This window comes from Crocodylus porosus, unplaced genomic scaffold (genome assembly GCF_001723895.1).
Source record: "Crocodylus porosus isolate Cpor-Errol unplaced genomic scaffold, CroPor_comp1, whole genome shotgun sequence".
Lineage (NCBI taxonomy): Eukaryota > Metazoa > Chordata > Crocodylia > Crocodylidae > Crocodylus > Crocodylus porosus.
The window spans coordinates 103,215,867-103,230,470 of NW_017728886.1; the positions used below are offsets into that span (position 1 = coordinate 103,215,867).

Below are 14,604 nucleotides of genomic sequence, written 5' to 3' on the forward strand. Positions count from 1 at the left end.
GCAGTCAGGAAGGCCAACCGCACCTTATCATGCATCCACAGATGCATCTCAAGCAGGTCCAAGGAGGTGATCCCCCGCCCTCTATGCAGCACTGGTCAGGCTGCAGCTGGGAGTACTGCGCCCAGTTCTGGGCACCGCACTTCAAGAGGGATGTGGACAGCATGGAGAGGGTCCAGAGGAGGGCCACTGGCATGATCAGGGGGAGCAGGGCAGGCCCTAAGAGGAAAGGCTACGGGACCTGAACCTGTTCAGCCTCCACAAGAGAAGGATGAGGGGAGATCTAGTGGCTTGTTACAAACTAGTCAGAGGGGACCAGCAGGCACTGGGGGAGCCCCTGTTCCCCCGAGCGCTACCAGGACTGACTAGAAATAACAGTCACAAGCTGGCAGAGGGTAGATTCAGATCAGACATCAGGAGGCGCTACTTCATGGTCAGGGCAGCTAGGATCTGGAACCAGCTTCCAAGCGAAGTGGTGCTGGCTCCTACCCTGGAGGTCTTTAAGACAAGGCTTGACAATCACCTTGCTGGGGTCATTTTACCCCAGTACTCTTTCCTGCCATGGCGGGGGGTCGGACTAGATGATCTGCTCAGGTCCCTTCTGACCCTACTAACTATGAAACTATAAACTTCTTGGAGCAATTTACTCAGAAGAATTAGAGATCCTTTAAAAATATGTATGGATTTGCTTAATTAATGTATTACTGACAACATCCATCCTGGGCAAAAAGGACTGTTTCTTTTTACCATTAATGTCACTGGTCTTCCAATTATGTACTCAGAAAGCTCCCACTCTCAATTCTCTCATTCCAAAGTGTTCTTCTGTAGCCCCCAGGTTTCTATCTGTTCCACTGAGTTCAACGGAGAAGGGCCTAGAAACCCATAACATTTGACCTCTTGCCTGCTTAAGTTGTAAGAACATGTGCAGTTGCTGCTCCAGTTTTGGCAGGAAGAGTAGAATGCCTGACAGGTAACTGTTGCTAACAGGATCAAAGATGACTGGTGATAGGTGAGGTGAATGTTGCAACTTGAATGACTGACAGGTCCTACTGGCAGTAGAGAACAACTGGACAAGAGCTGCAACCACCCTGGTGTGATTGGAGGGCGTCAATGAGTTGATGAAATCAGGCTGTCTGAGTTTTTCTTATAATTCAGAAATTATAAGAAGTGGAATGGAATGGTGTATATGCCCTGTCCCACAGCATGGGCTTGGAATTGGTGTGTGGTTGTGGTGTGTCTGTACTTGTTCCTGTGGGTGTCTATTAAGAATCCGTTTCCCCTCTGTGGTTGGATCTGTGACTGAGAAAAGGAGACGGCCTCTGCATAGCTTGTTTGTATCCAGTGTTTGTCCCTTGCGACAGCTGGGTAGGGAGGGATTGTGGAAGAGAAAGCGTACGAGAGCTAGCAAGCGAGCGTACAAGCAAGTGCAAAAGAGCAAGAAAATTGTTTGTCAGTGTATGACTGATGTTTTGGTTCTTGCCCACCTGTCATCTCAGCCCAGAGACAAGATGAACATATTAACAGTGCCACTGCTCGCCTTGCTCACCACACCAACTGCATGGGCCGTGTACCCCAGCAGTTCCAGACTGAGTGCCAGTTAAGAAAGATTGATCTTGTAAATATATTGTTAGTTTGTCCTTACCCTATTCTTGTTTGTTCTTCTTTGTATTTTTCCACTGTTCTACCCACCCCTAATTCAATAAACCCCGTTCAATCTTAACCAACCATTAATCTTTTTTTTCCTATACTTCCACTGCTTGTGGAAGCTGGAGATTTTAGCAATGGTGTCAATTTTAACTCTTTCCTGCCCCTTTCCTCGCTCCTAATTAGGCCACCGATTAGCAATATTTAGGCCTCATCCAACACTCCCACCTAAACAGGTAGACAAGATCTGACATTTCTAATGTGGAAATGAAGCAAAATCCTCACAACAAGCAAAGAACTGTTGGGGACAAGAAAGCAGATTCAGGACATTCTTATACAGGAGACCCTTGCCATTTGCAGGGAATACATTCCAGAGATCCCTGAGAATGGCGAAATCTGCAAATACGTCAGGAGGGCAGTGGCAGCAAGCACGGAGCTCCCGAAGATACTGGCAGGGGCGGGGGGAATGTAGAAAAGCACTGCAAGAGCTTTCAAAAAGAGAGAGCGTGGTTTCGAATATTCACGCTGCAAATGGTGAAGGTTTCCTGTACTTCATAAAACAGCAAACATACAATACAAACCCAGTACTTGCTTTCTCTATCCAGGTTTATTTTGAAAAAAAATTATCCTACCGCAAGAATAATTTGAAATACTACTTAAGGCTGCTGCAGTTGCTTTTTTGAAAAGAATGTGGTGCTTAGGAATAAGCAGATGAGAGTGCCATGACTATTTTAACAGGCTCACAACTAGAAATCTATCCATCTTGCAGAAAAAGGAGAAATGTCAGGAACTCCCCAGGAAGAGTCTGTCTGTTATTGATTTCAAATAAGAGTTCTGAACAAAGGAAGAAATTAGGGTGTCAGGCTGGAGAGACGAAAGCAAATGCCTCCCCTTAAAAGTGCATCACAAGAGGAAGGAGACAAAATGAAGCACTCCACACTTGATCAGAGTTCAGTTGCCAACTGTCTTTTAATCTTTAGAAAAGTGGGATTGGAAAGGACAACTGGTGACAGAGTCCAGTCCATGCTACATCAGGAAGTCACATTTTGAGGTGTTACTGGTAACAAGGAAAAAAGTGAATGGGGATAGGGGGGAAGGAATGTAGTGATATACATGCTTCAGAGAACAAAACAAAGCCCAGACGGCAGTCATTGCAGAGATTTTTTTACAAGTCAAAAAGGTTTTGAAAGGTCCTGGATATAGATTCTTGGCTGTACCTCAAGTCACTATCAGTGTGCCAACCAGCAGTCAGCAGGCTACCAGGGTCCCCCTTGCACTGCCTGGAGTCTGCAACATAGGGTCCAAGCTGGTGGGTAGGGCCAGTTTGGCCGCCTGACTTGTGAAACTTGCAGTTTCCAGGGGAGGTTTTGCTCACAACCTCAAGAAGCTTGTAGCAGTTATTGGTGGGATGCCCACAGCCTGTAAATCCTGTATTGTTTGCTGTCATTGCAGTAGTTTCACTGCACCTCACAAGCAAAGAAGAATTCTATGACATTCTCCATCAGCTTCCAATCATTTGACAACAGGTAATGAAGTTTCCTCTGCAGACTTTGTCAAGCAGAGCACTTCTCATTGAAAGGGAGCCTTCTTCTTTCCCAAAGTGCAAAGGTAGCTCCTGGAAACTTGGGCTGGACCATCTTCTCCAGCCACTGGAGAGCATATACGGAGGGGCTGACTTCAGCTACCCCAAACAGCTCCGGTCTTTGGTACAGGGTCACAGGAAGCAGGGGCAGCATCAGTGCAAAAGAAAGCATGTTAGAAAATTAGGGGGACAGTGGAGAATCCCTGCTGTGACTCCTGCCAAGGGAACCAGCTACTATATGCCACCCACCCCAGACACTGGGAGAGACAACTGGGAGCTTATGGGGAGAAAACTGCTAAGGGACCTCCCATGGGGAGCCCAAACACAACCCAATACTACTGTGGCCCTACAAACTGAACTCCAGGCTGAGTTCATGGAGGGAGGCTATCATAGGGCCAGGAATCTGTTCCCTGTCCTGGAGCACCTGGCATAGGAACTTGCTATCCTAGGAGTCATGCAAAAGTAAATAGGCTTACAAGATGAGACACAGGACACAAAGATGTGTTGAGGTGCTCAGCACTATATTGTAACATCACAAAAGGTTAACAATGGAGCTTGTTGCATTGTTGTCGTTTCAAGGTCAACACCTACTCCAAGTAGAGCTCCCTCAGCAGCAGGTACAAAGATCCTAAGATCACAGCATAAGACTTCAGCATAGTGTCACCAGTATAACAGAAGACACAGAAAGAAGGAGATGCTGACTGACTGGCATGATTGGATGGGATGGCTGTTGCTGCTGCTGCAGAGGGCCAGGATGGAACTTCACCAAAACTGGTATACTGACTTGGTGAGGTGGGGCATCTTTCAGGCCAGACAGAATGCAGAGGCCACCAGAAGCTACTGAATGTAACAAAACAGGCCATGGAGGGCCTCCAGATGAAGGGAGAAACCCAGCACATCCACATTGGGCACAAAGACAGAGGAAGCTTCTCTATGTTGCCTCGTTTGTCCATATTCACCCCCCCTAGACTCTGCTATACTCACCCCTATTCCCAGGCCAGTACTCAGGACTCCCCCTCGTTTGCAGGTAGTATCACACAGACCAACCTCCATGGTATCCTGTATGGCAGGCATTAGCAATGTATGTTCCACAGACCAGATCCAGTCAACAGATCCACTGGATCTGACTCATGAGGCCAAAGGACCAAAGGTCTGTGCCTATGCTCATACTGGGGCTCAGCAGTGAGGAGTTATAACAGGGCCAAAGAGCTGAAAGCTGTACTTGTGCCACTGAAGCTTCTCCCCCCACTCTTCTCCTCCAAGGCTGCAGCATGGGCACAGCTTCCAGTGGGAGGGGAGCTGTGATGAGACTGAGCAGCTAGAAGCTGTGCACATGCTGCCGCCACTTCTCTTGGCTTTACCCAAGACCTACTTTTATTTGTATAACCACTTTGTTTTTATGCTGTATTTCCCTTACTCTAAAGTCTACATACAACATTTAGATTACAGGAGCTCCAGGAAATTTAGATAATATGCTCTTTGCAGCCAAGACAGTAAAAAAAAACAAGCTGCATCTAAAATCCACATATGCTATTTGTGCTAGAAAAATAATTTCAACTCTCTAGCCTTAATGCCACATAGGACGGATGAGATGTGTTCTACAACAAAGGATCATAATCCTCAGTTACCTTTTTAAATCTACCACATTTGCTTTCATTATTGTCATTTCAAAAGGGTATTTGGTATACTAATGACATTACTTGCACAATTTTGGTTGCATCATTTTTTATTTTTTTAGGGACAAAAAAAGTTTCATAGTAACTTATTTTTTTAAATTTATCACTTTGCCTACTTAAATCCCCTGTGGAAGAAAAGTATTAAGAAAATCTCTTAAATAAAAACATTGTTCAAGTGAACAATTCTTGTATTTTTAAAATATATTTTGTTTCAAGGATTGTACATATGTGTATAATGTGGACTAACCAAAGGCTGAGTGAAATGATGAGCCAAGTTTAAAAAGTAACATTTATAAAAAGCTCTGAAGTAAGTGTAAGAAATAATTTTGAGATGCATATGAATATATGACCCTGTAATAATGGGATTCAACTAAGTAGTAGACTCCTTTACATACAGACCAGCTTTATAGTTAAAAATGCAGTGAAAATTTCATATAGTCACTGACCACTGCCCCAAACACCAAAATATATAGTCATGATAGATGGACTCTCCAATTATTCATAGGGACACAACACTGTAGATTCAATCAAGGGTTACTTGCACAGTGATCAAAATTAAACAACAACAAAAAAGTCTTCTATTCACATATATTCTGGAGACTATAAATCATTGTCTCAGTGAAAACTGCAACCCATGACTTAAAATAGGATTAGCAGAATATGAACTCAAAAGTAGAGCTGCATTTAGCAAAGATATCAAGAGTAATACTATGCACAATAGCTGTAAGAATGGACAACCTGGAAGTAGTTTAGCAAAGGTTCTCACATTTGGTATGAATTCTGTTTTTTTTTCCCCAAAGAAGAATGAGAACTTTTAGCTGAGTTTACATAAGCATAAGTAAAAATGGGAAAGAATTCTCAACTCCCAATGAACCTAGAGCCAAGGGGGAGAAAAGAAGATGCCATAGAACCATATCCCCTTTAAAGTTTTAGAAAACAATTCTTCTTCCCTGAAGAGCTCGAGCTACAAGGCAGAGCCAAAGCAATCAATTTGAAATGACCAAAAATTCCAGTTCAGAGTTATCAACAACAGCTCAGAAAAATAAGTATAAACCAAAAGCACTGTTTGCACTAAAAACCATCTTTAACTTGGTCATATTATATTTCACTTCACAGGCTTCTAAATTTAAAATCAAAATATTACACTAAAAAAAGGGAGATTTATGACTGGATAAGGACATGGGCAAATCCAGCATTTTGAAAAGGGGGCCACAGACAGTGTGATACTTTATCACATATAAAATAACATTTTTCTGCCATTAAAAAAATAAACCAGAAGTGTTGCTGATAAGCTAAGGGCTCAGGGCTATAGTACTTAGTTTAAGATGGAAGCCAAAAAGAAAACCTTTATTGGAATGTGCATTACATTTGCTATATTATGTATAAATACACAAACTAGGTAAAAAAAAACCCACCAAAAGATGTTGTTTTCTTAGTCCTGTAATCATTAGAATTAAATTTACATCTCTTTCTTAGAACATAAAACAAAATCTAGCCTTCTTGAGCATCCTGACCATGCATCCAATACTTCACTGAAAGTTATTTCTACACCCAAACTGATGTTCACACCAGAGTCTATGTTTCTAGCTAGAGTTAAAACAGTCTGCCAGGCTATGAAATGGGAATTACATTACCAAGAGCACCTAACAGTCAGCAGAACTGCAGAAGAAAGGATAGCTTGATTACTGGAACCATTACCAACCACTTAGACAGAGAGGGTTGTTAACACCGTGGAATTAAGTGTTTAGAAAGAATAAAGTAGATTACAATGAACCATGGAGTTAATTGATTCCCTCATTCCTACCCGAATTAAAGAAAAATGTCAATGTTTTTTTCCAGACAGTTGGTTTTGAACTGTGTGTGCAGCAAGAATCACTCCCCTTGGATCCGTCCCCGGACAAGGATTTCTGACGTGCATGGTGTAAGGTCATATTTGTAGTACCCAGCTTGGCGTTCTCATTGTATAGAAGAGATCTGATAAGCCCATGTTTCAGGACTTTTACTTATCACCAGCTGGGACCAGGAAGGCCCTCATGAATACACTGGGACATAGACCAAAGTTTAGGCTAAAATTTTTGACTGGGGTGCACTGAAGCTCCTGCTGGTACTTAAATCTAGAGGTCAGGAATTTTTCCTCTAAGTTAGATTGGCAGTGGGTGAACGCATGAGTGGGAGATGGGGCAGGAAGCAGAAATTAGAGCAGCAGATTGGTTTAGGCACAAGGCAGGAAACAGAAAGTAGAGTAGTAGATTGGGCAGGGGCAAGGGATTGGAGTGACACTTAGGGAAGGTGCAGGGCTAATTCTGTGGCACACCTGCCAAAAATGTTGACACCCCTTCCCTCCCCGCCCCCAAGTTATTGGGTGTTCTTGACATTTCACATACTGTTCCTTATGTGAAGGTCTGAAGTGGTAATTCTAGGGATTCCTTCAGTTAGCAATTGCCTGCTAATGCAGGGAACTGTACCTGAAGGCCTGGAAGGCCTCTTTCAGCCCTTGTGCTCCTAAACTTGCACACAGTCTCTATGAATGGCAAATTCAAGAAAAATAAATGGTATTTTCAAAAATGGGATCCCTTCTGCATTCTGATTGGCACTCTTCTCTGTTCATCTAGTAATAAAAAGAAAATCCTAGAAGGACTCCATATTTAGAAGAGACAAATGATACTTAACATTATTCCTGTCAATAGCATTTTCCATTTGGATACTGTATAATCATCAAGCATTTTATTCATACAAAAGAAGCCATTTGTAAAAATCTCATCATGTAATTACTTTCTTACTATTGAGAAATGTAAAGCTTCAAATTGCAGTTTCTTCCTCTAGCCACTGACTATCCATTCTGATTATAAAAAAAATATTAGAGAAAGAAAAAAAAAAGGATTACATCTCTGTAGGCTATTAAAGGAAACAGGGCTCATCTCTGACCCAGTTGCCTTAACCTTGGAAAATCTGAACAGGCACAGAGTTTTGGGCACACTTCTGGTGTAATTAAACATCATGCAAACAAACACCTAGGATGACATTTACTCCTGGTAAAAACCAACTAGAGTTGCATGCTGCAGTCCTAACTACAAGTGACCATTTACTGCCTTCAAGAATCCACTGCACTCTGCACAGATTCATTCCTATCATGCCCCAATGCCCAACCCCACACTATTCCCCTTACCCCAATACAATCCTTTACACTCCCTAGAGTCCCCCCTTCACTCATAATCCATCTTGCTCAGCACCCTTCTCAGATCTCATTTCAGACCCACAGCCCTCACCATACCGCTCGCCCCCCAACCTCAACTATTCCTCACATGCCTCTACCTCCATAATGCCTTAGACCCTCTATTCCATAGGCCCCCTCACCCCACAACCCTCCCCTCCCAGGAGGCCCTTTCGCTCAGAACCCCTCCCAAACAGTTCCCCCTACTCCTCACAGTCCCGACCACGGGAAAGGTGGTTTTGTCCCTGCTCCCCTCCTCCGCACTGCATCACTCTCCTCTCAGCATACCCATAGCTGACCTTCACTGCCAGCCACCCTCAATGTACAGAACCACCTCTGGGTTTGCCCATGCCAGACTGTCACCCTGGTTGTGCCACTGGTTGAGCCTCCCACAGCCTCTACCATATGCTACAAATAACCCAGGAAAGGGTCACTTCGGTATTTTACCTGTGTCTTACTTTTGCAGCTCTTTCTTGCCTCTGACTTCTTGCTGCTGTGCAACAGTCACTGAATAACTCTGCCTGTCTTCAACCCTGCCCCTCCCTTCCTTGTCTCCAATTTGTTGTGGGTTTAAATCCCACAGGAACAAAGTCACCCCATACAGGTACCTAGGTATCTGCACACCTTTATTAGACGCCACAGGGGGTAAGAAATTGTAAAATAAAGGAGGGCCCAATTAATAGAAGAGCTGCTAACACCTACAGAGCAAAGAACAAAAACCAAGTAGATCCTAAGGAGCCACCAAGTCAACTGACTCCCTCAGCCAACCTGAAGAGAAATGCAGCTGTATCTGTAGGCAGTTTGTTTTAAATTTTGAGTACAGCAGGAATGAAAGCAGGGTGCCACTGTACCAACTCCTTCACACCATCTATGTGTGATGTTAGTAATGTTGATGTGAACCTTCAGAAGGCTTCTTGAAGTTGGTTATTTGATGTGCATATGCATCAGTTTGCAAACTCCATATGGGTCATCTGCCACCTTTCCATGTCTATTTTGACCCAAGTTTCACAGGGTAGTGCTACCAAGCTCATAACAGGGCTGCAAAACTAATGATCATATATTCCCAGGGCAGCACCAATCTGTAAACAAGAGATCACCTGGTGGGACGCTCTAATCCACTACTCACTTCAGAGAATGCTACACAGAAGGGGACTGGACAGTACAACTGTCCAGTTATTTACCCAGCTATATGAGAGAAAAAAGGAAGAAAATACCAGATGCAGAAAGCTGTCTGCAGGAATGAAAACAAACTATGGTCCAGAGGAAAAGATGCATGCAGAAGGGAAGGGGGGAAAGCAATGATTCCTAGTCTCTTTTAAAGATAAAGTAGGCACATCTATACAAGATGCCTTAATGCACAGTGGACTGTTCTACTGTGTATTAGCGAGTCATAGCAAAAACCGTACTAATACACTAACATGCAGTAGAATTAGTCTGCTGTGCATTAAGCTTCACCAAAAAAAAAAAACAAAAAACAAAAAACAAAACCAAAAAAACCCAAACATTCGCCTTTGCTACTACACCTTTATCTAATATCTCGTCAGAGGTACTAAAAACTTAATGCACAGTAGCAAAGGCACATTAATGAACACGTAGATACCCCCAATCTGTCCTATATCCAAAAAACATTCCAGAGTGGTAAATACACAGAGGCAGGGAAACTTGTACAGGTGTTTTATTTAGATCAATATATTGATCTAATTAAAGAGCAATTGTGTTAGGAACTGCAAAGCGTGCATGTTGTTTGCTTCAACTATTACATGTTACAAAAGTAAATGGTAAACCAGAGTTCCCACAAGACTGGAGATCCAAGGAAAAAAAACAGTATGTAAGCAAAGAAGGGATTGAAGGAGGAGAGGGTGGGCTTAGCACTGGTCCCAAGCCCTAGGGAGTTGAACTGTAAGGATCCACTTTCTGTGGATGGGTAGCAAACAATCTCTATCAAAAACCATATGCCAGAGATGTTAGCTGGAGTTTAGAGACTTAAGGAAACTTAAAGCATGAGTCCAGCCCGAATGCAGCAAGGTGCATGGAAGTGCTCAGAAGGGATGCTTTACCAAGGGTCTCCCCAAAAATTTTTAAAAATTTAGTTAGACAGGTCATTTTTCCATTCAGGCAGAGAAAGGAAACTGGGTTTTAGAAATGTCTGCAGGATAAGGGCCCAACTGTTCACCCTTTTATTTTAATCTACAATTGCTTTATAACAACCCAACTCTATTGCTAAATCAAGCCAAAAGTTAAAATTACATACAAAAATCCTTGAACCGTTTTATTAATACCTACATTTTGTCGGTCTCCAGTTAAATGGGCGAACTCCACCATTTCATTTCCAAACTGACTGAATATTTGCACAAACTCTTGGAAACTACTCACTTTCTCTAGCTGTTCCATTGTTGCAAGAACCTGTAAAATATTGAAGGAAATTAATCATGATGGTTATCAACAGTAACCTCTAAAGCTGCAGCACGGAGATAAAATAGTCATTTCCTTTCAAGTTTCACAGACACTTGTCCTAATACCAAAACAGTCGTAGAAAATCCAGTATACATATATAAACACTATGAAATGGGTTTTCAAATTTCAAGCACTCTGTACCTAAATTAGTGCACAGGCACCCACATACAGCATTTGCTCGTTTCAAACACCTCACAGGTTTTGAAAAAATACAATCTCACAATGAAGTTCAGTTCTGCAGAATCAGAAGCTGGGAATCTAGGGACTTCGTTGGCTAGCTAGCTGGGGACAATTACGGAGCATTCTGACTCCGGGTAAGTACAGACATTTGGAGAGGTTAGAGAGAGTTCAAAATAGCACCTGATCTAAGGCAAGTCAGGATGGGGGGCTAGTGGCGTGCTTGGGGACATCAGGGGGAAATCAGGGGGAATGGCAGGGTCTGTGAGGGTTTTCACAGTATCAGAGGAGATAACAGGGTCTGTGAGGGGCTTGGGGGCTCTCTCCCCTACTGTGACACCAGGGGCTATTTTTAGCTTTCCAACCCCCTGCCAAACAACACCTCTGCCCAAATCCCACCCACCCTTCTCCGCCATCCTGACTTAACTTCCTCAGCACCAGTGAGTGCCAGTAAAACTGTGTTGAGACGGTAGGCTTGGTGGGCTCAGGGGAGGAGCTGGCTGGTCTGCAGGGAGGGTTGCCCATCTTGGGGTGGGAGCCTAAAAACAACCCAATGCCAGAAGCGCAGGTAGGAAAAGCAAAGTCCTGGGGCTGGGCTTTCACACCCCAGGGCTGCAATGGGAACTATACAGAAGTTCAGTCTCATCAATTAGACTACCTCTAAGGTACAGTTAACTTAGTTTGGATTGGTCATTTTTAGACTGATCTAAAATGTCCTGAGCTTCTGTAGAATTCACTTACAGATCCACTAAACTAGGGATCTAAGTATAAGGTCCGCACATGGGGAAACTAAGTTAAACCGGGTAGCCATTTTTAATGCAATCTAACCTCACTCTAACTTCTCCAAATATCTGTATGTACCTTCTGTGTTTAGTCTACTTTCCTGTTTTCAATTATGAGGGACGCTACACCAACACAAAAATGAACTGACTGCTAATTTACATAAATGTTCTTCACCATTTCTCCCACTGTATTTTTAGGCAGGATTTAATTACTGAAGTCAATGAAAAGGGAGTTGCAAGCAAACTTAAACTACACAAGGAGAAATAATGTAGAGTAAAAGACCCTAGAACAGGGGTTATCAACCAGGGGTATACATATTCCTGAGAATACTTTGAAAGGTCCCTGGAGGTACACAGGGGTGGTGTGCTACCACCCCATGCCACTGCCTCCCAGGAGCAGGGCCAGGGCAGGGCCAGACAGATAGTGTTGCTGCTGCTCCACCGTTCACCATGGCCCTGCTCCGCGTCCGGCCACTCCCCACCCCACATCCAGCCACTCCCCACTCCCTACCTTGCATCCCGGGGGTATGCTTATCAAGAAGGGGGCCGCTGGGGATACACTTATAAAAAAGGTTAAAAACCCCTGCCCTAAAACATTTGAGATTTATTAAGGGTACAAGAAAAATTAGATGCTGCACTGGTGGAAGTATTAAAAAACAACAAGTCACATCTTTCTGCCATTCCTACTTTCTGCATCAACTTTTTTTTTTTGAAAATTAAAATAACACAGAGTATGAACAGATAAGACATTTGTAGTAGCCCACCTGCCTTCATAGGGCTCCAAAAAGTGAGAAGACAAACTGCCCTACAAATCAGCATGAACTGCTTCAAAATTGGCACTGCATGAAACAGGAACAACTTTGAGGCACTTTATTTGTGGATGGGTCATTTATACCCTTCAGGAGAACGTAACACAGAGTTTGGTGCATCTGCCAGCATCCCATACTGCTCTGCTTCTCTATCCCTCATGGCCCTGAGGCTGCCCCTCTGTAACTCACTCCCCACTACACTGCCCAGTGGTCACAACTTGCAACTTTGCCTGGCATGTGACCCTGCCTTTTTTAAAGTTAGGTACGAAGACGCACACCACGGTATCTGCTCTGTGAACCAACACCAAGGGAACTTGACTTCAAGTGTCACACATACTGAAGCATCCACTCACCCATCCTACACTAGTACCCGAGTTCTGCTCTAATGTCTCCTCCAAATCTTGCTCCAATAAACTTCAGCTTGCAAGGATGGGAAACTCATGCCCCCTCCATCTCTAATGTCTTGTTCTTCCTCTCCCCTCAAGGCATCCACTCACACTATATCCCAGCCTTTCCCTCGATTCTCCTCTCTGCTCAGCCCATTTCGGCTCTTCTCCAATCCAATCCCTCCCCTGCCTCTCCCCCATGCTTTTCTTGCAAAGATGCCTGACATTACTGCAGTGATGACTCTGACCCAAAGCCAATCCCTCCCAATTCCTTACCAGGCCAAGGACACTCCCACCTCCTCCACACAACCTTCAAAATATCACAAGCCATGAAATCAAGAATGAAAACAAAGAACTTCTGACTAAAGTTTCTGTATTTGGGAGGTAAGATAAGTGCACACCAAGCACATTCTCTGAATGATTAACAAAGCATCTGCTAATACCAGTGCTCAGTCCAGAGCTGGTAAAACATCTCCTCCCTCATGTAGCATTCAGGTTTCCTGCACTTTCTACCCTTTCCAGAAACACCAGCCACCACATATCACAATCAGTTGTTATTCTTCCCTCTATTTCATCCACCCCCTCAGGAACAATTTCCCTGGCAACCACAGCCCGTTCTAAGAAGGGAAAGTGGCACTCAGTCAGATGGCAGCATGATTCTGCAGTGCTGGGCTGAAGTGCTGGTCAGTCTGTTCAGTCACTGAGTTTTCATTGTTATACTCTCAAGTGTCCGGACAAAAAAGTGTCAGCTGTAGATTAAGCAGGTCAGCTTGTAGGTGAAGGGTAATGGTCTCAGAGCTCTGGGGACAGTGATATCAGATTTCCAGAACCTGGCCCTAGGGCAACCAGGTTCTGATGCCAGCAATTCAAAGCAGGCCTCTCTAAGGCAGGAGCACATGGCTCAAGTAAAACAGCAGGGAGGCCCAGATTCAGAAGAAAGACGCTTTGCTGGGGATGCTCTAGCAGTTCCAAAGAAGCAGAGCCAGGGGCTAGCAGGTGCCATAAGTAGACCTGAAAACCCCTTCGTTCCAGGAGACCTTCTATAAACACATTATTTTGTCATCCAACCATGCAGAGAGACGTAGCCACAGCACCTCAAGAAGTCATGCAGCCTTGCTTTAACATTGAATGGCCAGCCCTGTCCGTCACAGGAGCCTTCATACTAAACTGAAGGCTTCCAAGTAGTGAGATTATGAAGCAAGACCATCTTCTGCAACATTAGGACAAGAGAGATAGCAGGGAGCCTATGGAACACTGCATATAACTGATGCCATCTGTCATTCTGGACATGGACAAGAACTGCATCATCATTGAGGATGAAGGTGACTTGTAAAATGGAAGAGATTGTTGGAAGCAAGTGTTCAGGATATGTATTTTGGGGAAGAGTTGCAGGGAAGGGGTGGAAAAGACCACACTCCTGAGTTTGAAGTCCACCACCCACAAAACAAGAGGGAAATTTCCCAGGGCACTCTGGAGAGAGGCACTTTTCCCAGACTAAACTGGCATCCCAAAGGTTGCCTCAGCAACTTGAGGGCAACAAACAGATCCGGGTACTCAAACAGAAGCCTCAGGGTTTAGTATACTTACCATCTTGAGGGCTGCAAGAAGTGTGAAGAGGCTTCCAAGATAAAATTCAAAAACTTTTTAGGGCGCTCATCAGTTACTATCAAGCCATATCACACTATTTGTTGTCATTCCAAGGTCAACACCTGCAGCTACAAATGCTGCCATTTAAAGCCTAAAGACATAAGCTAAGAGAGCAGAACAAAGAGCTGTGGAGATGAAGAGAAGGAAGATGAGTGAACAGGAGATCCTTAAAAGGATGACTTGTTGCAGCTGAGGAATCCGGACAGGCATGCTAGGTTGGCGAGGAGTGAGAAAGGCCT

General features: G+C 43.9%; 1 protein-coding gene across 1 annotated transcript in view; it reads right to left on the reverse strand.

Annotated features, from left to right (window-relative positions):
• CTNNAL1 (catenin alpha like 1) overlaps positions 1–14,604 on the reverse strand; it is a 125,514-nt gene that overhangs the window by 54,216 nt on the left and 56,694 nt on the right. The window contains 1 exon segment of the mRNA XM_019540136.1: positions 10,394–10,513. Within this exon segment, the coding sequence (XP_019395681.1) occupies positions 10,394–10,513 (120 nt within the window).